This window comes from Puma concolor, chromosome A3 (assembly GCF_028749965.1).
Source record: "Puma concolor isolate L17-30 chromosome A3, mPumCon1.1.hap2, whole genome shotgun sequence".
Classification (NCBI taxonomy): domain Eukaryota; kingdom Metazoa; phylum Chordata; class Mammalia; order Carnivora; family Felidae; genus Puma; species Puma concolor.
In genome coordinates, this window is record NC_141669.1 from 38,844,128 (window position 1) to 38,872,109 (window position 27,982).

The 27,982-nt window shown below is 45.2% G+C and overlaps 2 gene segments (V, D, J or C); one reads left to right on the top strand and one right to left on the bottom strand.

The window, feature by feature from the left end:
* Nucleotides 1-27,982, top strand: part of LOC112864036 (immunoglobulin kappa light chain-like) — an 86,451-nt gene that overhangs the window by 39,565 nt on the left and 18,904 nt on the right.
* Nucleotides 26,945-27,749, bottom strand: LOC147582386 (immunoglobulin kappa variable 3-20-like). The segment is given in 2 exon segments: nt 26,945-27,438; nt 27,643-27,749. Coding segments are annotated over 2 exon segments (528 nt in total).

The window sequence follows — 27,982 nt, forward strand, 5'->3', positions numbered from 1 at the left end:
AGATCTACCCTATGACCCAGCAGTAGCACTGCTAGGAATTTACCCAAGGTATACAGGAGTACTGATGCATAGGGGCACTTGTACCCTAATGTTTACAGCCAACAATAGCCAAATTATGGAAAGAGCCTAAATGTCCATCAACTGATGAATGGATAAAGAAATTGTGGTTTATATACACAATGGGATACTACGTGGCAATGAGAAAGAATGAAATATGGCCCTTTGCAGCAACGTGGATGGAACTGGACAGTGTGATGCTAAGTGAAATAAGCCATATTGAGACAGACAGATACCATATGTTTTCACTCTTATGTGGATCCTGAGAAACTTAACAGAAACCCATGGAGGAGGGGAAGGAAAAAAAAAAAGAGGTTAGAGTGGGAGAGAGCCAAAGCATAAGAGACTCTTAAAAACTGAGAACAAACTGAGGGTTGATGGGGGGTAGGAGGGAGGGGAGGGTGGGTGATGGGTATTGAGGAGGGCACCTGTTGGGATGAGCACTGGGTGTTGGATGGAAACCAATTTGACAATAAATTTCATATGTTGAAAAAAATAAAAAACAAAAACAAAAAACAAAAAAAAAAACAGTGGAAGAATATTTTTTAAATGACAAGAAAGTTGTGGGATTTCATCAGACTTCTCAGAGCAGAAGTTCCAGCCCTCACGGGAGAGGCTTTGGGGTTCAGAATAAAAATTTCTACAGAGAGTAAAGAGTTCATAAAAGTAGAGAGATGACGAGGTGGCATATGGTCAAAGGAAACTTCTGTCTCACTTTTCCCTATTAGACTGTGGTGATTTGGGCCTCCCGAGGGAGTAGCATCCTTATAAGAATAACCTTCACAGGCGACGTAAGACATTGCAACCATTTCTCCACAGGACCCAGATGAATCTCAGGTATCTCGACAACATGTATTTCCTTATTTATTTATTCCAAGGAAAAAAAAAAAAAGAAATTACCATATTGGGAAGTAATTCAGATTACGCAGGTAGAGCCAGGGAAGTGAAGGTTCTAGATCACTGAAGCTCCTAAGTGACCTGCTTCACATGGCCGAGACGTCACGTATAAAGTCAGAAGATCGACGCATTCGTAGGTGTATGTGAGCTGCCTGTGACCAGAATATTTATCCGTGAGTTTGTCCTCTAGTGGGTGACAATTTGCAGTTACTTAGAAAAGGTGACCAGTTTCACGCAGGTCCCAAGAATCTACTCAACAGGCCTGAAACTGCAGAAGCTCCCTCTGCTGGATGGTTTGCATCAGTTCTCAGGCAAGAAAGCTCCCCTTTTATCAGAAAGAACTTGCACTGGAACTCAGAACACAGGCTTCTGTCTCTCATCTTAGCCAAGGCAGGATGAGTTTGAGCTGTTCGGGTAGATAAAATGTATAGATCCAAGTCGACAGGACGTACAACAGCATCACACTCCCCACCCCCCACACTCTGGCCCCGGGGATAATGAACGCACATGGTTACACCCACAAGACATCTTCCCGAGGTACACAAATCCCACCCTGGCTTCCAGTGTCACGGGTCCCAGTGAACACCCTGCGGCACAGAAACAAAACTGCAGTGAAAGCCACCTGGGTAAGTCCTTGCTCGTTTGGTGGATGGTGGCCAAGACTGAGACGCCTGGAGCCCTGTTCCCTACCCAGACCCCACGGAGATTCTTCTTACACCACTTACAAATGCTTCTTCTTTGCACGAATGTGCAGTGACAAGGTTTGATGGGGTCCGTTTTATTGCCCAGGGTACGACGTAGTTTATAAACACACAGGACAGAAAGATTCTTCTTTGGAATTAGGAGCCCTCTTCCCTCAGTCTACAGGTAGTATAGGAAAATTTCAAAGCCTTTTCCTGATCAAGAAAGAATTTTTATCAGATTTCACATTTCCTGGATATTTTCAGGCAAGACATTTTGAGATAACCAAAACCAAACGGGAAAGGAAACCTTTAAAGTTTTCATGTTCAGTTGTGTAGGAAATAGTGATACTCTTTGAAATTCAAGCATTCTAAAGACTACTTTGTAAAACAAACATTTTCAAAACTGAAACACACAAAAAAGAAACATGATACATGAATAAGTTTCAGCGATTTTCCACACTTTGAGGTTTCATATATGATAATGTGTAATGTGATTCTTTTTTTTTTTGTATATTGACAGTGTTATATAATGGGATTCATAATCTAACACCCATAATGAGTAGTTCTTCAAACTCATCTTAAGGTTTATAATCTTGTGTTGTAATTTTCCTTTTTTTTGTCTTTATTCTTTTCATTTTCAATTGCTTAGCTTTCTAATTCATTCACTAGCAGGATTGATTAAGAGGGCTAGAATTGTCAAGAATAAAATTCAGGATTGTATTGGGTACCACTATAAAGATCAATGAAGAAAACACACAAAAGGGTAAATAAAATGTCAACTAGTATAATATGGGACACGGTCTATTATACTCTTACTTCTATCACAATATGTCATCAGCAACTGGGTCCCTCCACGGAGTTCAGGCTTTCCTTTTTTTTTTTTTTTTTTTTGAGAGAGAGAGAGAGAGAGCACACGCGAGTGGGGGAGAGGCATAAGGAGAGATAGGGAATCCCAAGCAGGATCCACACTCAGTGCAGAGCCCGCCGCAGGACTCAAGCCCACAACCCTGGGATCATGACCTGAGCCAAAGTCAAGACTCCAGCACTTAACTGACTGCGTCACCCAAGGGCCCCAGGGTTCACTCTGAATATCACTGTTACACAGTATCTCTTCAAACCTTGGTTTGAAAATCTTATTCCTGGAGGATTTCTAGAAGGTATTCACACTGACCTACGTTGTGTAATCATGTCCACAATTGTACGTATTCAGCTTTTTTTTTCAGTTCAGTATGATTTGGGGTTAATTTGCCTGAGATCTAATAAAACCACAAACTCTATACTTTCAGTTTCTCCAGGATTTTGTTTATAGGACAGTGACTTTTGTTGTCAGATCATTTGAGGCTGACACAATTCTCACAAACGAGTCAATATGCCATAAGTCAGGCTGACACAGTTAGAAACATCAGATCATGTCCCTATTTAACGAAGGGTGGTTGGTAAACTGATGCCCCCCAGTGGCTCTGAACCGTGCCCGATTCCACTGTGACTGTCCTGAAATGAAGATTCAAGAAAATGTCAGTCATGGATACAAGTTATACCCAGACATTAAATAATTATCCCACGTTTTGCTATTCTCACATACAGAATCTCTTTTTGAACTCATTGACTCATGGTTGTTGCTGCCTGACATAAACCAGTGCGAGACTTAGCTTCTCAGACAGCACTAACAAGAGACCAGAGCCTCTGACAGAAACTGGTTATACATGATGAGAAAGTCTCTGTATAGGAAGGGATTTTATAAGCATCAAAACGAAAATGAAGGGGTGCCTGGGTGGCTCAGTCGGTTAAGCGTCTGACTTCAGCTCAGGTCATGATCTTGCCATTCCCAAGTTCGAACCCCACGTCGGGCTCTGTGCTGAGAGCTCACAGCCTGGAGTCTGCTTCGGATTCTGTCTCTCTCTCTCTCTCTCTCAAAAGTAGATAAATATTTTTAAAAAAGAAAATGACAATATAGTAAAATATTTCAAAATGAAACATTGTTCACTCTGTCCAATCCACTTAGAAAGTGCTTACCTTAAGAAATCTCTTTGATTTGGGTGTAAATATTTCATATATACCATATGGTTTGTGTGTTATCTGTCTATACTATCTGTCTACTTAAATATCTAGGGGGAAAGAGAGAAGAATGACAGGATACACACCATGTTGTAACAAATGGTTACCACAAATTGCATACTCACTGCCTGAAGCATAAAATTCTTTCTCCTTTCCTAGTCTCCTAGGTAGGGCTATTAGTTTTCTACCTGTGAGTGAGAGATTCTTGTCTATATGTCAAGTTCTTTTCACTTTCATCTTCTCATACAGTATAATTCCCGAGGTCCCAGGGTGAGTTTAAATCATTATTTAATCATGATTAAATTATCTTAAACCATTAACCTGGAAACACCAGATACCAGAGGCTCTAGAACGCTCTCCAGCTCATCCTGTGGTTTGGAGATACTCTGCCAGTCAGCTGGATTGGGGTGACACTGTTTTGTCCCGGACATTAGCTGAGAGGAATCCAAGCAGGACGGCCATTCATCTGCCAGCAACTGCCTCTGGACACTCAAGTCTCCATCTTCAGGGTATCTGGAGCTTTCTCAGAGCCGTGGGGCTATGGGCACCGTGTCCTCCCAGAGATCCTGACCTTCACAGTTAGAGCCTTCTCTCCAGTCAGGCAGTAAGGAATTTGTCTGTTGGTTTTCCTCCCAACACAGAAGACATTTGAAGTTATTTTGCTCACAGGAGAGGCACCTGTGCCCCCTGCCTTTGGCTCTTTCCACTCTGCCACACCCACCAGGGAATTTGCATCTTGTGCCCTGGGGAGGACCTTCCCTCTGACATAAAGGCCAGCTCTGACCTTCTCTTTACCTGTTAGGACTCATCAGTTCAGCTTCTCAAAATGAGGTTCCCTGCTCAGCTGCTGGGGCTGCTGATGCTCTGGATCCCAGGTGAGGGCAGAGGGGGGATGAGAAAGGAGAGCGGGGTGTGGAGGGAGAGCTCTGGGGGCGCTACTGCTCCCCACGTGTGTTCTGCCCACGGGTGGGACTGCCCTCCGGCAGGGGAATTTAATTTGGGGGCCTGGGAAATCAAGAAGAAACTGAAAGGAACAAAGAACAGTGCTTTAGTGAGATGCTGGAAAGGAAGAGGCCACTTTGTGCCTGCAATTCTTTGGAAACTGGATACATTTAGAGGATGAATCAAATCACAAAATATGACTTAGCCTTAAATACAAAAACATTTTAAATCATAAAAGTGGCTTCTAAGGTTTCTGCATAACGTTGTGCTTCTCTCTCATTATTTTAGGATCCAGTGGGGATGTCGTGATGACGCAGACCCCTCTGTCCCTGCCCGTCACCCCTGGAGAGCCGGCCTCAATCTCCTGCAGGGCCAGTCAGAGCCTCCTGCACAGTAATGGAAACACCTATTTACATTGGTACCTGCAGAAGCCAGGCCAGTCTCCACGGCTCCTGATCTATAAGGTTTCCAACCGGGCCTCTGGGGTCCCAGACAGGTTCAGTGGCAGCGGGTCAGGGACAGATTTCACCCTGAGAATCAGCAGGATGGAGGCTGACGACTTTGGAGTTTATTACTGCTACCAAGGTACACATGCTCCTCGCACAGTGGTTCAGCCCCGAACACAAACCTCCTGTCTGGTGCGTCACCTCCCTCCACATGTGTGGCCTGAGTGGGGAGCAGACACAGCAGAGGCTCTCAGTGGCCCTACGAGGCAGACGCTGGAGAAGTCAGGGCATAACGTGCAGCTGCGGGCTCTGGACCATGCCGTGGCCCCTCAGCTGCGACAGCCCAGTGCGGCATGACCCGCACGGGAACGGAGGTGATCACAGTGCCCTCTGAGCAGTAAGACGAAAGGGAGAGCAGACCTGCACCCCATCCAGACGCTCCCCGCTGTGTGCCTGGGTCAAGTACATTTCATCACTGAAGGGTCAGCAATGGAGGCATATTGGTGACAACACAAGTTGAGTACATTTTGGAGATAATAAATTTTGCCATATTTGGATATATTAGGATACAATAATATTTGGTATTGTTCAGCATTATTTTTATTTTCCCACTTTCTGAACTTCTACTTTACAAGTTACACTAACCCCTCTTTTACTGTGTTCCTTAGACAGCATTACATACACACTATCCCCACAGCAAACGTGGCTGAGAATGATTAATAAAAGGATTTGAGGGGCACCTGGGTGGCTCAGTCAGTTAAGCCTCTGACTTCAGCTCAGGTCACGATCTCACGGTCCGTGAGTTCGAGCCCCACGTCGGACTCTGGGCTGATGGCTCAGAGCCTGGAGCCTGCTTCCTATTCTGTGTCTCCCTCTCTCTCTCTGACCCTCCCCCGTTCATGCTCTGTCTCTGTCTGTCTCAAAAATAAATAAACATTTAAAAAAATTAAAAAAAAAAAAAGGATTTGATGTTCAAGCATCAAAATAGACTTTTGTAAACTCCTAGCGCATATACGCCCCTAATCCGATAAACAAGATGCGGTCTGTGTATACGATGGGATTTTACTAAGCAACAAAGAAGAATGGAATCTTGCCATCTGTGACAGCATGGATGGACCATGAGGGTTTTATGCGATGTGAAATAAGCCAGACAGAGACTAACAAACACCATGGGATTTCATTTATATGTGACATCTAAAAAACAAAACCCACAAACCAACCAAACAAAAGCGGAACCGACCCATGAATACAGAGAACAATCTGGTCGTTGCCACAGGGGAAGGAGACAGGAGGGAAGGGCAAAATGGCCGAATGGGAGTGGAAGGTACAGGCTTCCAATCATGGGATGAATAAGTTTCACAGAGAATATAGTCATTGATATCGTAATAGCAGTGTAGGGAAACAGACGGTAGCTACACTCGGGGTGAGCTTAGCGTTGCATATGGACTTGTCACATCTCTATGTTGTACATCAGAAACCACTAGAACACTGAGTATCAACTATACTGCAGTAAAACAACAACTACACACACACACACACGCATGGGCGCACACACAAAAGAACCTAATCCTAGAAGTTTTTATTTGTGTCTCAATTCCCTTTTTCCGAGAGAAAAATGGAGTTCTTGGAATTTCAGAGTGGGTTCTAAGCATTCAAAATAACCTAAAAGAGGCAGAGCAGAGAATGTACTTCATATAACACAAAAAGGATGCAAAATGATACGAAATTTTTTTCCCAAAAAGTAACATTTTAAGACCATTTAGCCTAAATATTATTTTTGAAGCAACAAATTTGGTACTATAATGCCAACAAAGGTTTCATGCAATAGACAATGGCATTAGTTTTATAGGACATGGTCTTATCTGAAAATGAATCTGAATTGTATATTCCGTTGAAAATGTATAGATCAGGACGCCTGGGTGGCACATTCGGTTAACCATCCGACACTTGGTTGGGGCTCAGGTCATGACCTCAGGGTTCAGGAGATCGAGCCCTGCATCAGGCTCTGTGCTGACCTTTGGAGACTGCTTGGGAATCTCCCTCTCTCCCTCTCTCTCTGTCCCTCCCCTGCTCTCTCTCTCTCTCAAAATAAATAAACATTAAAAATTTTTTTAATTAAACTCAGATTTACACAAAACTATTTGTGTGAAGAGCTAAATCATTTTTAAACATGGTTCTATAAGCATCATCAGGTCTAGATATATTAAAATTTATATTTCAAAATGATTCATCAGAAATGTATTGTAATGTTGTCATAAACTATAAAGTATTCCTCAAAGTTCAAGTGACAGTTGCAACAGCAAAAAATATTCCCTATCAGAATTAAAAATGATCAAAAGACAATTGTGGTCTTGTATTTGCCAAGAAAGACTCATGTCATTTTCAATCATATATGGAAATTGAATTTGCTAAAAGTACAAATTTTGATGCCATAATAAATGAAATTGCAGAAAAGCAATCCAGAAAAATCTTATAACCAGTCAAAATGTCACATTAATCAAGTATTATCACCTATTATATGTACATATTTGTTGTATTTATAAAATTATAACACAAATATTATTTTTGCAAGTTTATCTGTAAACTTACTGCAGGTTTATTGTAATATTTGCGAGTTTATTCCCAGTATTATTTTGCAAGTTATAACACACGAATATTATTTTTGCTAATATTTATTTGTCTTTGTTTGCTGCAGTCCTGTATGTCCTCGCTGGCCACCAGAGCCAGGAGATCAAGGGGCACATCCCCTGGATGACCGCTGTATAAGCAGAGGCGCCAGACAAGTGCAGAGGCTCTTTCCAGGGAGACCCCAGGCACCTGGAGCTGGGCAGGGAGAGAATGGGAAGACAGTGCAAACAAGGGTTTCCCTGATTTCCAGCGAGGAATGCAGTCAGCCCCTAGACGTGTTCTATATTAGAAAGCCTAACCTTCGGGCAGCAGCTTTTAAGATATGAAATAGGCTTCTCTGAGGGTAAAGCTGGCAGGTGGGCATTTCTGTCTGCTCCCTCTGTGCTGAGCCCTGAGATCGGTTTCTTTGTTTACTGTTGTCTTGTGGGTCTCCTGCAAGCCCCGCTGGCTTCCAGATCACAGTGTTTTGGTGGTGTGGGGGGGAGGGGGGTTTCCTCAGGTAGAAGTCTAACAAATTGGGGACCTAGACGTTGGGTCCAAACTCTTAACTCTTCAGGGAAAAGCAGGAAGTTACAAGTCCCCTCCCGATCGTATGTTATTGTATTGAGGGTGGAGTTTATGGCAAGAATGTGTCCCAGCTTTGTGCACCTGTTTCAATCTGGGTGTTTCCTGCTTAACCCCATGTGTAGGAGTCCCTCCGCTCGTTTCTGGATTTCTTGCAGTGGGAGTTGTCCCACGTGTAGCTGTAGATTCCCGGTGTCCCTGGGAGAAGGTGAGTTCAGGAGCCTCCTACACCACTGTCTTGGACCAGAACTTCTTTCTCTCTGCATGTTCAAGGTAGAAGTTTGGATCATTGATATTCAATGTTTCCTCTTTTTTCTCTGAGCATACGTGACGCACAACGTTATACTATTTCAGGTGTACAACATACTGATTCAACAAGTTTATACATTATGCTATGCTCACAGCTGTCACCATACAATGCTATTACAATATCACTGACTATATGCTTTATGCTGCAAAAATATTAAATAAGTAAGTATAAGTAAATAAACATTTCCTGTTTCTAAATACAGGAATTTAGTGCTATTAATTTCCTTCTAGGTATTGTTTAACAACATCCCGCTAATTTTGATGTGCTGTGCTTTTCTCATCATTTAGGGATACTTAGTATCATCTAATACTCACTTACCATTACTACAATTTATGCTTTTACACGTAAGTGATATAGAAAGGTATTGCTTCATATTTGAGGATTTTCTGAATAATTTATTGTAACTGCTTCTAACTTAATTATTTTGTTGCCAAAGAACATTTTCTGTCTGCTCTCCACACTTTTACGTTTACTTAGTTTTTCATCTTGGTGCACGCTCCATGCACTCTACACCAGGATACACATTTTTCCACTTGTGCTAGACCGTTCTTTAGCAATTATTTCAAGTTGGTTGGTAATGTTGCTTACATCTTCTCTTCCCTAATAGTTTTAGTCTTGTTCTATCATGAGCTGAAAGAAGTGTGTCAGGTATTTGACTACTTTTATGGAAATCGGCAAATGCTACAAACCAGAATTTTATTTTTCTGGAGATCTGGTTGTCAGGCATTCACGAGCACAATAATGGTACAATGTAGGCTATAACTGTTCCGTAATCATTCTCTTTTTTCTGTTTCTACCACTGCATTCTCATCGTTGGTGGTCCTAGGTCCTCTATCACATATAGTGACTCAAAATGACGCATAGAGCTGTCTGAATCACATACTTTCTGGCAGCCTTCCCTTAGATTCAGGCACCTCTTGCCAAGGAAAGTGAAAATCGCTCAGAGGGGACACTCGTGTTCAGGCCTTGTGCCTAGAAAAGACGCCAGGGACAGCCAGGCCTTAATTAGACCAAACCAAAGGGTCCACAGTCCAGGATACTACCCCCCCTGCTATCAATGAGTTTTATCATCTCAGGAGAGGAAGTAGGAAGCATATATCAGGCACGGTATTGTAAGAAATTTGTCTGGGTGACTCAGTGGGTTAAGGGCCCAACTCTTGGTTTCCGCTCAGGTCATGACCTCCTGGTTCATGAGTTCGAGCACCGAGCTTGCTTGGGATGCTCTCTCTCTCACGCTCTCTCTGCCCCTCCCCTACTCACTCTCTCTCTCAAAATAGATAAATAAATTAAAAAAAAAAAAAGAAGAAGAAGAAGGGCATCTCCAAAGCATTGTATGTTTAAGCAGGACGATGATCCTGGAGCTCCAGTGAGCCCAGATGATTTGTCAATGTAATTGAACACAATAATGAGTTACATAAAAAAACTAATTCAATCATATGGATAAATGATCGGAAGATAGCTGATAAACTTTCACATATATTTCTAATTTTTAATTCCGAAGTCTCTTAGTATACTAGGAATAGCAAGAGTTAGAATGCATATACCTTTTCAAACGGACTCATTTATGAAAATAAAGAGAAGATGCTCCGGATGAGAACTCTGGAGCTGTATCAGGCAAAAAAGAAGACACAATTACCTCAGCCATGATTATGCAAAGAGAGAAAGTTAATACACAAAATGAGAAAAAGGTAATATACGAAATAAATTCACCTCCACACTAAAGAATGATAGCGTCCATGGAAATAAGTGCTAGGAGGCTGTGAGCCTGCTTCACTGTGCAGGCCTCCAGAGGCAGAGCCCAGGCTTCCTCCAAACACGTCAGCTGTCTCCCTTCTTCTTTTCCCCCATAGCTCATGGTATCTATTCTAGGGAACGTATCGAACCAGAACTGGTATTTCACACCCATCTCCAGAAGATGGTTTTAATATATTCATATTAAAGCTTAAAACTTAGAATGGCCATCTAACTTTTCTTCTCATTCTTGGAAGGTGCATCCTTGAAAGTGGGTGATGGATGGGCACTGAGGAGGGCACTTGTTGGGATGTGCACTGGGTGTTGTGTCTAAGCGATGAATCACGGGAATCTACCCCCAAAACCAAGAGCACACCATATACATTGTATGTGAGCCAGCTTGACAAGAAATTATATTAAAAAAAAAAAAGAAGAAGAAGAAGGTACCTCCTTGCTTCCAGTTACAAACTCTTAAACCTTGTGGACAAAAGAGGATCAGAAAAATTAGAGATGCTTTCTTCTTACAAACACGCTGGAGGAACTCCTCTGGGACTGGATGTGAATCCTGCGTCCGATGAGAACCCCCAGTTGGCACTGGGCCCTACAGGGGCCCTGGTTCTGCGGCTGCAGCCAGACCCGCCCAACCCCTCACTGATTTGCATGTTTCCCCCAGAGAATCCACATTTCTGCTCTTCGGGATCCCCATAAATAGGCTGCTCAGTGATTCGGGGCAAAAAAAGAACCTGAGGCAGGCCCTGGATTGAACATGGAGGTCCTGACCCAGCTCCTCTGCCTTCTGCTGGCCTGCCTCCCAGGTGAGGAGGGCGGCGCAGGGGACATCCCCGAGATGGTGGCCGTTCTCTCCTCCTGACTGGGGGGTCTCCCCAGGGCTCCGTGGATCTCTGACCCGGGGTCTCCCCTCCCCTCGGAGACCCAGGTGCTCTCAGCTTAGGAGACCAGGACGCCAGAACCTTCTGGGAGGAAAGGGAGTGGGATCTCGTAAACAACGGTGACTTTGTGTTTTGTTTCCTTGCCAGCTGCCGGCGGGACCGCTGAGTTGACCCAGTCTCCCACCCATCTCTCTGTGTCCCTGAGAGACAGCGTGTCCGTCATCTGCAGGGCCAATGAGAACGTTAGTGATCACTTAAGCTGGTATCAGCAGAAACCAGGCCAGCCTCCCAAGCTTATCATCTATGATGCCGATAACCTAGAGTCTGGAGTCTCAGACCGCTTCTCTGGGATTCAGTCTGGCACAGAATTCATCCTCAAAATCAGCACAGTCGAGGCTGATGACGCCGCCGTTTATTACTGCCAGCAGGGTTATGCGCTTCCTCCCACCGTGCTGCAGCCCCGAGCATAAACCCTCCTCCCGGGCTGGGGCTGCTCCTGCGGCGACGGTTGTCAGGTGGCCGGGGTTCCAGCAGCTGCACTGTGCCCTGCGGTCTGTTGGTCGGGGCGGGGTGTGCTCTGGGGAAGGGCTTGCGGGGCTCAAGGGTGATGGCCTGCAAGGGACTTTGTCCTTCCAAAGCTTTCTTTCTTGACAACCCCAAACCCTCAAACCTTCAATTAATCTAATATTGAGATCTCTAGGGGAGCCTGCAAAGAAATTTGTCCATGGTCCATGGTCTTTGAATCCCATCTCTGAGATCCACTCTGAGAACGAGGCGGGGGGGGGGGGGGGGAAGGGAGCCTATATCCAAGAAAATGTTACTACCACTACTAAACAGCAATAACTACACAGTCTATTGCCATTTGCCGAAGTCTTGAAGACCTGCTACGCGTTCAACGATGCACTAAGGCCTTACCCATCTCGAGTAATCAGTCGCACAATAATCCTCTAGAGATGAGAAATCAGAGGGGCTCAGGGCTCAGGGCTCAGGTACCAGTGCTTGTAGGGAAGAAGATGGAAAAAACAATCTGATCCTTGAGTCTGTAATGCCTACTCATTGGTGAACTCATTCATTTAAAAAAGAAAGTGCATTTGCTGTGTATAACGTGAATTTAAAGCGTACACCTGGATGAACGTGACCATATGCATCCCCCCTCGCACGAGGACTCAGACAGAGACGGTCTCCAGCGTCACACTCTTCCCTCATGCTCCGTCCGGTCAATTCCATGCTCCGTTCCCCCCTCCCCCCCCCCCCCCCCCCCCCCCCCCCGCCACCAGAGGCCACCACCACCTTTCTGTTTCCTAACCGTGTAGAGCAGACTTTCCCTGTTCTTGTACTTCATACAAACGGAATCGTAAGGTATGTCCTTTCTGGTGCCTTGCTTCATTGGCCCCAACACGTTCTTTGAACTTCCTCTATGTTGTCAGCGGGGCAGTAACTTGTTCCTTCTCACTGCAGAATAGTTTGTTGTTACAAGAATACGTCACGACGGCTGCATTTTTCAATTAATGAATTGTTTCAGATTTCAATGGGTTATCAATACAGTTGTGAAGAACACTCTTTCAAAGTCTGGTGGATTTATGCACTCACTTCCCATGGGTGTGTTCCTAGGCACGGAAGTGCTGAGTCACAGCGTTAGCCTAAGGTTGGTTTTGGTAGATAGTATGAAACAACTTTCTGAAACGGGGAACGTCTTCACGCTCCACCGACCATGTATAACATTTCCACTTGCTGTAGATCCTTTCCCAATAGTTGCTATTGTCAGACTTTTTATTATACCCATATTGGTGGATCCTGAAGGAGTATTGTTAAAATTTACATCTCCTTGATGACTAATGATTTTAAGTAACTTACCATATTTACTACTGAGTTGCTATTTAGACAGTTTGTTTCTTGGGCAGTGCCTGTTCTAGTCAGACACACACATAGTTGGGTCTTTTTTGGAGAGTACTTTATGTTCTGAAAATGAATCTTTTGCCAGAAATGTGCATGAGAATATCTTCTCCCATCTTACGGTTTCTCTATTTACTTCCTTAATGACACATTTGAAAAGGAATTATTAACTCTAATGAGACCTAATCTTTTCTCATTTCTTTCTCCTGCCATTTGGTGTGGGGGCAGGTGGGTCTGTGTAACAGATCTGATGTCTATTTTGCTCCCTCTTGTTAGCAAGCGGCTTTATGCGGGCTCAGAATGTCTGAAACTTGCTTGCGCTGTTTTCTGGTCATCAGATTGAGGGGAGGTAGCTTATCCTCACCAACATACCTCTCGGTGCCTATGGATATAACCACAAATGATAATAATTTCTTAGTTGTGCACGCCTGGATTGACATTGGTCCATTTACCCAGGGGATATTGGCATGAGATGCCTCCAATGACATGTGTTCACTGATTTAATGGGAATGGACAGAGAGGCGGGCCTGTGGTGTGTTGCTTAGATTCCCCTTCAAGATAAAGGATTGCTGCAGGTGCTGTGAGGCCTTCCTGCAGGCCACCCTCCATTGTTCGCCCTCCGAGGAGATCACCTTGGCGGAAGAAGACCGCCTAGCCTAAGGTTACACTTCTTTTCCAGGAAAGACAATAACTACTCGATGCAAGGGTACAAAGGCCCAGCCCTCTTACGCCAATCCAAATCAATTCTGTAGAGCCACTGCCTCTCTAGACCTCCCTATGGCGTTGGCCGTGGCTTTTCTCAAGACTCACAGCTCAATTTCACTCTGTCCAATCCTGCTTCCTGTCTCTCCAGGGATGCTCATCTCAAGAACACTCTTTAATAAACAGTCTAAACTCTCTCTCAGAGTTGGTTTCTCAGGGAATCTTGGGATTCCTATGGGGAATGGATTTCCCATTGTCACCCTGTGACAAATGGAATCAGGGAGCAGCACAGGCCAGGTTGTAGTGATAACCTTCACAGGTGGCGTGTGTATAATTACCAAAAGGGACAGCAGGTGCCGAGTGACGTCAGACATAGGGATCTGTAGCAGTGACTAATCAACCATGGGTTATTGGGGATTAAATTGATGTGCAGACCCTTGGAGAATTTCATGCATATGACTGGAAAACTCTAGGTCAGGTGAGCTGAAGCCCGCACTCACATCTTCTGACTCAGTCCCTGGATCTAAGCCAGTTCATGTGCCAGAGAGCACTGCTTGAAGCTGAGGCCACATCCTCTTGAGAAACGACCCTGAAATTTAGCCACAGATGTTTGGAGAACATTTGCTTCAATATTTTCTGAGAGGAACTCAGGATAACTTCCTCAAAGCAAATGTGAACTAGAGAAAGGAAAATACCCACATTTTCCCAGCCATGTAAGGTCTCCAAGTTTGTCTAATATTTAAGTGTCAATATGAATTTTCATAAAAGCCAGTTGGTTATCAGAGGGACACCTGGGTGGCTCAGGTGGTTAAGTGTTGACTTCGGCTCAGGTCATAATCTCACGGTCCATGAGCTTGGGCCCTGCATCGGGCTCTGTGCTGACAGCTCGGAGCCTGGAGCCTGCTTCAGATTGTCTCCCTCCCTCTCTGCCCCTCTCCTGCTCGTGCTCTGTCTCTCTCTCTCAAAATTAAGTAAAAACTTTAAAAAATTATAAAAAATATTACATCTTCATAAGAAACTGATTTGCCTGGGGTGCCTGGGTTGCTCTGATGGTTGAGTGTCCAACTCTTGATCTCAGGTCAGGTCATGATTCTAAGTTGTGGGATTGAGCCCCTGTCCAGCTCCAGGCTGAGCATGAAGGCTGCTTGGGATTCTCCTCCCTTTCTCTTTTTCTCTTTCTCTTTTTCTTCCTCTCTCTCTCTCTCCCTCCCTCCCTCCCTCTGCCCTTCTCCCCCGCTCATGCACTCTCTCTCTCTCCAAAAAAAAGTAATAATTCAAAAAAAAGAAAGAAACTGATCTTTGTCATTTTCTCCAAGCATGACGCTTTCAGTGTATCTTTCTTATTTTCTTCCCTAAACGGACATCAGGGCAGACACAATACTCACACAGTCTCCAACAACTTTTTAGTTAGTTTGTTTATTTTTGAAAGAGAGAGAGAGAGAGCACAAGTGGGGGGGGGGGAGGGCAGAAAGAGAGAGAGAGAGAGAGAGAGAATATCCCAAGCAGGCTTCATGCTCAGCATGGAGCTGGACACAGGGCTCAATCGACCTGAGCCGAAATCAAGAATCAGACGCTTCACCGACTGAGCCACCCAGGTGCCCCGTGGTCTCCCACGTTTGTCAATGGCTCCAGGAAACAGAGTCACCATCAACGGCAAAGCCGGCCGAGCCAAAACATTGATGATGATGTACATGGGCATCAACACAAACCAGGACAAGCTCCTACACTTATTCTTAAATGTGTTTCCACTCTTGTCTCTGGGATTTCATCCTGGTTCAGTGGCAGTGGGTATAGAACAGACTTATCCTGAGAGCTGATAAGGTGAAATCTGAAGATGCTGCATATTATTTCTGTCAACGAGATGATCACGCACCTCTCACGGTGATATACTCTGTTACAAAAACCTCCGAAGCCATCAGTGGGACGGCCTTGGCTGCCAGTGAGAATGTTCAGTACGTGGAACTCTGTGACCCATTGGTACCTGCAAAGTTCCGGTGTGTGAATGCACATTCGCCTCCTTTCTCTGTTTGCCAGGCTGGACCTGACACACTCGATAAGGGAGAGACTATTACAACTTTCCACGACATTGTCCAGCTGAGCCGATGATCTCATGTTGAAGCAGAGACAAATTCACGTGGCTGCGTCCCTGTCTTCTGCCATACCTATCGTTTCCACCCCGCAAAAAGTCAAAGGCACCAATGGATCCAGGTTAGGTTCCGAATTGCGGCAGTGAATGCAATCTTCCCTCTCTCTCTAAGCACACTCACACTCATCCACACGCTCATTTAAACTCTTCCCTAACGGGTGCCTGGGTGTCCAGTCGGTTGAGCGTCCGGCTTCCGCTCAGGTCATGATCTCATAGTTGGTGAGTTTGAGCCCCACATCGCACTCTCCGCTGTCAGTGCAGAGCCTGCTTCAGATCTTCTGTCTCCCTCTCTCTGCCCCTTATCCCTCTCTCTTTCTCTCTCTCTCTCTCTCTCTCTTGGTTTGCTCTTGCTATGATGACCACTAGAATGTCAATTATTATTATTTCTTAGATCTTTGTTCCTTTTGGAAACAGCTCAGTTCCATAATTCCAAGATTGAACAGCTGTCCCCTACATCCTCCCCGAATAGTATCATCTGCTGACTTTGGGCTTAACGCCTTTGTGCCGCTGCCTAAATTTCATCTGAAATCCCAAATACTTTTCCAAACCAAAGACTACATACATAAACATCAAAGAGATTACCTTAAATTTGTGAACTCCGAGTACCTGGGAGCCACAGATCTGTGTACCTTCTCCCTCTAGCATGGGGACAATGCTATTTCATCGAGTATCGGTTGCTTAAAGGCACTTTGCTTGGATCTGATGAGAAAGCAATAACGGCACCAAAGTAATACCCATGTGTTGACCCCATCATTCCCAGCCTATGGCGGCTTTCATGCTATCGTACCATTACAGGCCACTACCAGGAAAAGCTTCGCGTGTGACTATGAAGCTTATGGCTCCTCATGGAGCTCATGGACGCTCAACCGACCGAGCCACCCAGGTGCCCCAGTGAGGGAAGAGTTTAAATGAGCGTGTGGCTAAGTGTGAGTGTGCTTCGAGAGAGAGGGGAGATTGCGTTTACTGCTGGACTTTATACTGCTGAAGTTACACCCGACTCTGCGACTGTTTACTGAGTACTCAGCTTAGTAGTTCATAACCACCAAACAAGGAAAGCAGTGGTGGCAACAATATTGCCCAGGAAGGAACTCGGTAGATAATAATGATGATTTCGTTTATGTTCGTGGTGTGCTGAAGGCCAGCAAGAGCCACTGTACCCAGTAATGATGTGCTCCATAATAAGCTCCAAAGTAAAAGCACATTCCTAAATTAACCACCATTCAACGGGGCTGAAATCCTGGAGGCCAACGGTAGAGGGATGATCTCACGAGGGACGATCTCACGATTCGTGAGTTCGAGCCCTGCATCAGGCTTTGCACTGACAGTATGGAGCCTGCTTGGGATTCTCATTCATTCTCAATCTCTCTCTCTCTCTCTGCCCCTCCCCCACTCGCATGCTCCTGCACATGCTCTCTCTCTCAAAATAAATAAAACTTGGGGCACCTGGGTGGCTCAGTCTGATGAGCGACCAACTTTAGCTCAGGTCATGATCTCATGGTTCACCAGTTCAAGCCCCACGTTGGGCTCTGTGCTAGCAGCTCAGAGCCTAGAGCCTGCTTTGGATTCTGTGTTTCCCTCTCTCTCTGCCCCTCCCCCGCTCATTCTCTCTCTCTCTCTCTCTCTCTCAAAAATAAACACTAAAAAAATTTTAATAAAACTTTCCAAAAAAAAAGAAAGAAAGAAATGTTTCCTTTTTTTTTTTTTTTTTTTAAAGAGCAGAAACCAAAAAACCCAAGTTGGGATCTCATTTTCTCTGACAGCTCTTTTCTACAGTAATTTCTCATCCTCTTCTGAAGACATTCATTGATAACAGCAGTCAACACAATATAAAGGTGACATAAATATTAATTTCTACCCTTGAGGAGTAAGTAGAAACGTTGGTGTTTGTCAGTTTTTAGAAATGACTTAAGCCTCTCTTGCCTAAAGTAATCTCTCTTCCTCTTTCTGGAATTAACATCAATAAGACCAATAAATAGTATGGTTCATCTCAAAGGTGGTATATATATAAACTATACATATATCTATATACATATATACAAATACACATGTCAGGGTGGGGATTATGAAGTATTTAGATCAAAATAAAACTACCAATTTTTGTGAGTCTGTGCTCCCGTATACATGTGCTCACACAGGGGACACATAAATGCATTTCTACCTCAGGGGAATGCATAGGAAACCTTGGTTAGTGTTTCTTTATATAGATTCATCTAGTGCATGCCTGCAAGCTGTCTCCTCACTGAATCACTGCCTTGCACCATATACACAACCACCAGTGGTTTCTGATGAGAGGTAGCTATTAAAGTAGATAGCACAGATGAGGTTGTTTATGTGGGCAAGTGTATGTATCTGTCAGACATCCCCTGGGTCTCCCACACTGTTACTACAGTAGCATTATACGAATAGCAGCTAGGGGCACCTGGGTGGCCCAGTCGGTTAAGCATCCGACTTTGGCTCAGGTCATGATCTTGTGGTCCGTGAGTTTGAGCCCTGCATTGGGCTCTGTGCTGACAGCTCAGAGCCCAGAGTCTGTTTCAGATCTGTACCTCCCTCTCTTTCTGCCCCTCCCCTGCTCACATTCGTTCTCTCTCTCTCTCTCTCTCTCTCAAAAATAAAAACATTTTTGGGGGCACCTGGGTGGCTCAGTTGGTTACTGACAGCTCAGAGCCTGGAGCCTGCTTCGGAATCTGTGTCTCCCTCTCTCTGCCCCTCCCCACTCATGCTCTGTCTCTCTGTCTTAAAAGTAAATAAAACATTAAAAAATGTTTTTAATAAAAATCAAAATAAAAACGTTTTTAAAAAATTAAAAAAAAAAAAAAAGAATAGCATCTAGCTAGCTACCTATCCACCTAATCTACTGCACCTCATTACCAAGGATAGTAAAAAATGTTCAGAGGGGACACTTGTATTCTAGTCTTATGCTTAAAGAACACACTGGAGACAGACAGCCAGATCTTGATTAGACCAAACCAAAGGGTCCATAGTCAATGAATGTTACCCCACTTGCTATCACTGGATTTTATCATCTCAGAAGGAGGCATGAAAAATAAACCAGACATGGGGCGCCTGGGTGGCTCAGTCGGTTGAGCGTCCAACTTCGGCTCAGGTCACGATCTCGCGGTCTGTGAGTTCAAGCCCCGCGTCGGGCTCTGGGCTGATGGCTCAGAGCCTGGAGCCTGCTTCCAATTCTGTGTCTCCCTCTCTCTCTGACCCTCCCCCGTTCATGCTCTGTCTCTCTCTGTCTCAAAAATAAATAAACTTAAAAAAAATTTTTTTAATAAAAAAAAAGAAAAATAAACCAGACATAATATTATAAGAAATTCGTTAGTCTGGACATTTTGTAACATCATAATTTTCTGTCTAACTCTGTCAGCTACTACAGGAGTTAGGATTTAATCAAGTATTCCAAAAATAATTTCAATATGACATTCATAATAGGAGAAGAAGAAGAGGCATTGGTTTTCATTCATTAATCCTTCATAGGTGAACACATCATTCCAATCAAATAACACAAAAGACCTAGGACCTGTGTTCTGCCTGCCCCCAGTCATATTCCTTTAATGGGAAGGATGCTGTGCAGCCAATTACACCCATTTGAATTTAATTACAAATAATTAAAAAATAATAATAATTTAAAAAAATAATCTACCCCCAAATTAATGCTCTAACACTGTTGGTGGGAATACAAATGGGCACAACCACTATGGAAAACAGTATGGAGTTTCCTCAAAAAAAAATTAAAAATCCAAATAGTATATGGTCCAATAATTCCACAAATAAATTCTATTTATTCCAAAGAAACAAAAACTAATTTTAAAAGATATATACACCCCTATGTTTACTGCAGCATTATTTACAATAGCCAAGATAGGCAAAAAAACTAAATGTCCATTGATAGATGAATGGATAAGGAAGATGTAGTGTGTGTGTGTGTGTGTGTGTGTGTGTGTGTGTGTGTGTGTGTGTATGCAGCTTTCATGCTCGTGTGTGTGTGTGTGTGTGTGTGTGTGTGTGTATGCAGCTTTCATGCTCTAGCCAGCAGGAGCCCAAAGACACCGAAAGCATCATGGCCACAGTAAGTTTGCCCAACATTTCTCCATGTGCCCCTTCTCACCTGGAACACAGAACTGCAGGATGAAGATCAGGGGAGCCCCGGACCCCGTCTCTGACAGCTGGACTAGAGGCTGCTCCTCAAGGTCCCTGACCAGCTCTGCCTTTAAGGATGTCGAGAGCAGCCTGGAGCTTTGTCTACTGACACAACATGCAAATCAGCTCAGAAGACCTTGAGGTTGTGCTCAAGGGGGACACCTGCTCTCACAGCACCCTGTGGGACTTGGGGTCACCAGAAATTTCCAAGTGGAGCTCAAGCATGTCCCAAGGGACTCTGTGACCAGTTTCCTGAATCTCTGTCTTCTAGTCTGTCTGAGAAACCCTGTGTGGGAGTGACCTGCGGCTGTCTTAACGTTAGGATAGAAGTTGTTTCTCTTAATCCCTACAATTAAAAGTTCATATAAGCACAATGATGTATTTCAAGTTGTGATTATTATCAGGAAGAGGAAGCTGTGGGATTATAAAAGATGGAAACAGGGGGGCCTCTTTCAGATGGGGAGGGGAAGTCCACTCCACTGAGTAGATGGCCTTGAAACCAAGTCCTGAAATGTCATGAGGACCTGGAAAGGGTGGGAGGGGTGAGCATGGAAGCTTGGTGAAGGCTAGAGACCTACACTAATCAGTGAACTTGCTTCCATTGGGTAAGACTGGGACTCTCCAGTTGCTCAGTCCTGAAAACCAATGTCATGTCCCCCGCAAGCCCTCACAGGTGGACGGGTCACTCCTACTCAGAGTGGAGAACAACCAGTCCCCAACTTCCTGTTCACCCCGTATCTAACATTAATGTTGTCATGTACAGGCACTGGGACCAAGCACAGAAGAAAAACCCATGCGAACTCAAGCTCACAGGTCAAGAGGACAGGCTCTACCTACCACCTAAATGCTTTCTCTCCCATGGGCTAATTCTTTGTCTTCTGCAAGATGCCCTCCCAAGTACCTTCCCACAAACAGGAGCGGGCTCAACCACACGTGATTCATCATCTCCTAACCCATAATTCTAGCTGCTTGTCATCTGTCAGGGGTTGGGCCAGGCAAGGGCAGGCAGCCCAGGGGAGGGGCTGGAAGGCAGCAGCACAGGGGCCACCACAAGCCTTGACTCTGGTAGCTCCACCTCTCTACCTTCGTCCTCCGTAGGGATTTGCATCAACCTCGGCCCAAATGCCTCTGCCACAGGTCCGGCCCTGTAGCCAGATGCTGATAAATGGGTCTTTTCCAGGGACAGGGTCTGAGCAGCCTGGGGAAGGTGAGAGGTAGCAAGGTGGTGCCACCATCCCAGACCCTCGGGCCCCTGCTCCTGCATTCCAGGTGAAAGAACGTCCCCAAGTGGAGACAAGTCCTTGTGCTCCTGAAGAAGAGTGGTTGTTGGTTTTTTGTTTTATTTATTTACTTAGAGAGACCGAGTATGTGCTCAAAAGTGAGAGAGAGGGAGAGTGGGAGAGAGAATGCCTAGCAGGTTCAGCACGGAGCCTGACATGGGGCTCGATCTCATGAGCCATGAAATCATGACCTGAGCCGAGATCAAGAGTTGGACGCTTAACCAACTGAGCCACCAGGACTTGATGCTTTAAAACCTTCTCCCAACTCACACCCTCTGAACCGCTGACATGCTCCGTAGCCTCTGTCTCTTCTAAAAGCTCCCTCAGCTTTTGTGCTTCCTCGGCAGACGTCTCAGGAGCTCCTATTGCCCCCTTCATTTGCCACTTCTAGACCTCCTACCTAAAAAGTGAAAACACAGTCTTTGAAACCAATATAGGTAGACTATGTCACCCAGTATCACTCCTTAGTGCACGCAAACACCAGGCCCAAAGTCTGTCTTCACTTCTGCGGTGTTTTAGTTCCTGGCTCATAGACCCTGTCACGTGCCTGCTGGTTTCAATACATTCGTGTATGAGCCTTCCATTATCCTGCTCTCTCAGTTGTTTGACTGATTCTCTTCCAATTGGCTCTTCCCCACCCAATCTTGATCACTCACTCTCATGGCCCCACCTCAGACACATCGTTAGAAAACAACAGCAGCTTCTCCATCATTAAAATGTTAAGCATCTCAGGCTTGCCCACTTCTTTTTTTTTTTTTTTTTTTTAAATTTTTTTTTTTCAACATTTATTTATTTTTGGGACAGAGAGATCGCTTCTCGGCCTTTTGGCTAAGATCATGTGTATTTTTGGGACAGAGAGAGACAGAGAGAGAGGAAGACACAGAATCGGAAACAGGCTCCAGGCTCTGAGCCATCAGCCCAGAGCCTGACGCGGGGCTCGAACTCACGGACCGCAAGATCGTGACCTGGCTGAAGTCAGACGCTTAACCGACTGCGCCACCCAGGCACCCCAAGGCTTGCCCACTTCTAAGGGCTCTGCAGCTCACTCCACCTGGCGTGGCCATAGCCAATAATTTCTCGCTTTCATTAGACTGAGACCTGACATCTCTAGGAAAACATATGTTGTCTTTCCATGGAAAATTCGGCGTGTCTGTGGTGTACCTGTCCGGGTTATCAGATTCTACCCCTATTCGTTGTCTTTGAGCTATCCTGCAACTCTTTGTAAACTGTTGGTAACTGATAGATGCATGATTCTGTCCTGTCTAGTAGTAATTTCATTGACTTCTTACCTCACCTTGGAAAACCAGTTTGCCTCCATTTTTCCTTTGACCCAGTTAGAACATCTTCGTAGTTCCACATTCATCATGTGAGTAAAATAATTTAACATTCGTTCAATAATATTGTATCTCCGTGAGAGTCATAATTTTACTGTTCTCTGAAAATTATCTTTTAACATATCTATTGACCTTTCTACATTTTCTCTATCCCTACGCCCTTCATATTCTCATTTCCCTCTTTACTCAGCTTAAATTCCACGATCCTTCTTTATAACGACTCCCTTATACACAAGAACCTCCTCAGCCTTCCATTCTTTCACTTCGTGCAACAAAATCCCACAGGCCTGCTGGAGAAAAACACACAGCAAATTCTGACTTCTGCCAGCTTCAGATTCATGACCAATCACTTCCTGAGGGCCCTTGATCCTGCCCCACAATCATATCTCATTTCCCTGATCTATTCGGTCTCCACTCTTTCTCTCTCCTTCTTTCTTCAAGTCCTAACAGCTCCTCCCCCATCCTATCTTAAAGCCAAATACCCCATTTCCTATTTCCTAGGTCAAGAAGGGGATCCAAGGAGAACATCCATGGGCTGCCTGTCCATCTTCTGACCTGCTGGTTTGGGTGTTGCCACACTCCGCCTTTCTTCCCAGCACTGTGGGGAGGCAGACAGCCCTCCCATCTGAGGCCACTCCCTCAGAACCCACATCCCTCGCCTCCTCGACTGAATTGCTTGGCACTTCTCCTTTCCTGAATTGTCAGCGTTCTCCCCTCTCTGGCATCATTCCCCTCAGTATGTGAACATCTTTTAAAAAACTCTCTGGGGGCGCCTGGGTGGCGTAGTCGGTTAAGCGTCCGACTTCAGCCAGGTCACGATCTCGCGGTCCGTGAGTTCGAGCCCCGCGTCAGGCTCTGGGCTGATGGCTCAGAGCCTGGAGCCTGCTTCCGATTCTGTGTCTCCCTCTCTCTCTGCCCCTCCCCCGTTCATGCTCTGTCTCTCTCTGTCCCAAAAATAAAAAAATAAAAATAAAAACGTTGAAAAAAAAACTCTCTGGGGGGGCGCCTGGGTGGCTCAGTCGGTTAAGCGTCCAACTTCGGCCCAGGTCATGATCTCACAGTTCATGAGTTCGAGCCCCGCGTCGGGCTCTGTGCTGACAGCTCGGAGCCTGGAGCCTGCTTCACATTCTGTGTCTCCCTCTCTCTCTGCCCCTTCCCTGCTCCTGCTCTGTCTCTGTCTCAAAAATAAATAAACATTAAAAAACAAAAAACAAAAAAACCTCTCTGACATCACATCTCCCTCCAGTTATGGCCTATTTCACTCTTCTCCTTCACTATAAAGCTCACTGACAGAGCTATCTACAGCCGCCGTCCCCAGATGTTCTACCCTCATTCTTTCTCGAGCTTTCCACATTCAAGTTCTTACTTCCACCATCTCATCGAAACGTCTCAAGGTCCCCAGTGACCTCCATATTGCCAAGTCCAATGGCCACATGCCAGTCCTCATCTCGCTAGACCCATCAGCAGCATTTAACACACTGACAACACCTTCCTCCTTGATACGCCTTTTGCTCTGGACTCCAGAGCATTGCACCATCTTGCTGGGCCTCTGATCTAGGCAACACTCATGCCATTGCTTATCATATTCCAAGCTCCGGTCCGATTCTCTCCCTGAACTCTAGACTCGTATATCCAATGGATACTTGACAGCTGCACGTGGAGATCTAATACGCATCTCAAACTTAAAATGTCCAACACCAAATTCCTGATCTCCTTCCCCAAATCCACTCTCCCACAGTCTTCTCTATTGGAACAGATGGCAACGCCCTCCTACTAGTACTCAGAGAAAAACTCTGGAGTCACCCTGAGAGCTCTCTTTCTCTCACACTCCCTGTCAAAACCATCAGCATATTGTTATCTGTGTCTTCAAAATATACCACTTCTCACCTCCTCCACTGCCACTGCCACAGACCCGAGCTGTCATCCTCTCCAGCTTGGAAGATCTCAGCGGCCTCCCAACTGTTATCTTTCCAGTCTTGCCTCCCAGAGAGATCCTGTTAAACTATGTACCAAAGTATGCCCTGTTCTATTCAAAACTCTCCCACTTACCACATCATTCAAAATAAAAGCCAAATCCTTAGAGGAGCCTACAAAGACCTGTATCAGGTGGCCTCCTTGTGATTTCTTTGATCTCATTTCTACTCCTCTCCCCCTTGTACACTCCACTTTGGCAACATTGGTTTCCTTCTACTTCCCCAACATTCTGATCACGTTCCTGCCTCGGAAATGTGCTGTTTCCTCTACTTAGAACCAACTACAACTCTAATGCCTGGAGTATTCCTATGGTTCCTTTCCTCACCACATTGAAACATTGATTAAGTCACACCTTCTCAGTGCAGCCTTCTATGACCGTCTATAGTAGATTGACTGCAAATACAGATCCCCCACTCTCTACCCCTCCCTCTACCCATGCTTTTTTGCAGTATAACTTTGCAGCTCCTCCTGTCAAGAGCTGGGGACTATTCACCTTCTTCTTCAACAGGATCAACTGTATCGACCTTTAGAACGCATCAGACAGGGAATTGTGTCAGCACTAAGGTTAGGCATCAAGATGCCTCATGTACTTTTACTTCCTCACTTCAGACCCTGCCACCTGCCACAGAAAGTTGGGATTAATCCGCCGCACGATGAGAGACATGACGCCCAGTCGCCCAGACAGCCCCAGCTGATAGCCAACCACGGCAATGTGAAAGACAGGAAAGAAATGTGAGCCTTTCTATAACCGGAGCACCTAGTTGACCTGTCAGCTAACTTGAAACACACGAGCAAGCCAGCCAAGACCTATCAGGATCAATCAGGCCTGGCCCATAGCAACTGAACTACTCAGCCAACCAGTAAACATGTTGGCAATAAAAATGCTACCATTTTAAGTCACTACATTTTAGGGGTGATTTATTACATGAGAATAGCTAACCGATACATCATCTGATCTTAAATTTCTACTCACTCTTACCCCAGCAAGCTTTGATCCCCTTCATTTTTCTTTATAGCACTTCCAAAACAACATAGTAAGTGTTCACTGATGCAGGTTATTTATTGTCTGTCTCCCCTGGCTGGGGTGAAAGCAAATATCTCTGCTCTTGACACATAGTAAGCACTCAGAAAACATACCTGGGGGGGGGGGGCACCTGGGGGGCTCAGTTGGTTAAGTGTCCGACTTCAGCTCAGATCATGATCTCACAGTTCTTGTGTTCGAGCCCCAGGTCGGGTTCCATGCTGACAGCTCAGAGCCCGGAGCCTGCTTTGGATTCTGTGTCTCCCTCTCTCTCTCTCTGCCCCTCCCCCATTCACACTCTGATTCTCCCTCAAAAACAAACATTAAAAAAAATTTTTTTTTTAAAGAAAACACATCTGGAATGAATTATATGGATTCCTTAATATGGGTACTTTAACAATATTTCTAATCATTATGAGAAGCTGTTCTGTAGGTAAGAGTGTTCAGAGCACCCTGATCAGGTTTGTTGTGGTCTTTTCCTGAACCCATGTATCTCAGAAGGAGGTAAAGAAATCATACTTAAAAGGCTTGGGATTTTTTTGTTTTTACAATGAAATGGGCATGTCAATTAAATGTTTTCCAAGGGACTCAGGTTATGCAACACTTACAGCCATGATTTCCTTCAGTCACAAGGTTCGACCTGAATGCCTAAGGGACGACTTTAAAGAAAGAGGTGACAAATGACGAGAACGAGGTGCTGAGGGACACTAGCTCATATTTCTAGAGTGACGGGGTGAAAGAATTAGAGAATTGCCTTTGTGAGAAAGAGCACACCTGGAAGAAATGGAGAGGAGAGAGAAGGGAGGTACGGAAGGAGACAGAGCAGAAACAGACGTCAGGGCCATTGCTCAGGAAAGCTGGAAAATAGGGTCCACGGAAGGAAAAAGTGAGAGAGGGATGCTACCTTCCACGTAGGAGGTTCTGAATAGGAGAGGTCAAAGGTTTAATATTGGGAAGGTCCTGAGTTGGAAGGTGATTGCGGGTGAAGAAAGGAGACCAAGAGAATAAGGAAATAAAAGAGAAATGTTCCAGAGTCAAGGAGGCACAGGGAAGAGAGAATTCATCCATCAGGGTGTAAAATTCACCGGACCCTTCCCCAAAGGGTAGAGACAACCTTACTGGGTCAATTATGCCGTCCGTCTGTGGGAAACGCACAGGTTCCTGTGACACAAAAACTCCTGACAGCTTCTCTGAGACATCTTTACAGCATTTGTCTTCACTAATCTCCCCCCAAAAGGGATCCAGAAAAAGCCAACCCCCTTAATTTTCCCCTGGGCCCTGAACAACCCTCCAAGGAATAAGTCGGGAGAGGTGGCTTCTCAGGCAGATACAGGAATGTGCATGTTCAGGGCCGAGCAGGGAGGAAGCAGCAGGTGCAGCCAAGCCTCCCTGACCCTCGGCCCCAGGAGAAGAGGTTTGTGTGCGAGGCTGAAGCACTGTGGGAGGAGAGCTAGAATACTGCTGACAGTAGTAACTCGCCAGGTCTTCAGCCTGGAGGTTGCTGATGGTGAGGGTGAAATCCGTCCCAGACCCACTGCCACTGAATCGGTCGGAGACTCCAGATGCCCGGGTGGAAGCTGAGTAGATGAGCAGCTTAGGATGCTGCCCTGATTTCTGCTGGTACCAGGCTAAGTAGCTGCTAACACTCTGACTGGCCCTGCAGTTCATGGTGACCTGCTGACCTGGAGACCCAGCCAGGGAGCCTGGAGACTGCGTCATCGTGATCGCCCCACAGGCACCTGCAAGCACCAGTAGATAATGATGATACATACGCACTTTATCGTGACACTGAAATACGTCGTCTGAAAAGCGTTGTACGTGTCAGTGCATAATTGGGTCTATTTTGAAAATCGCCAGTATTTCCCATTATACCTTATAAAAATGTTTTTAACTCTAAACTGATACTACTCCAAAAGGATTGTGGCAAATTTTAAATTTCTCACCTGAGACCCACAGCAACAAGGATATGAGGACCTGCCTCTGGGTCACCATCGTGCTGTCCCTGCCTGCCCGATGCAGATGAGCTCACATGGCAAAGGCCCCTTTTATCAAACCTGAGCAGCTGGTCTGGGCCTGGAGGGGCCTATGCAAAGCAGCTGGTGAGTAAAGAAGCAAACTGCATGAGCAGTGGGTTATGAAAGTATCCAATGTAAATCTAAAGAGCCAAAAATATCACCAAAAATATAGTTGTAGGACTAGAGACACAGAAGTCAACTTAGAAGCTCTTAGAACAACTCAGAAGTTCTAAAAGGACAAACTGCTACAAGATCTAATGATGAGTTT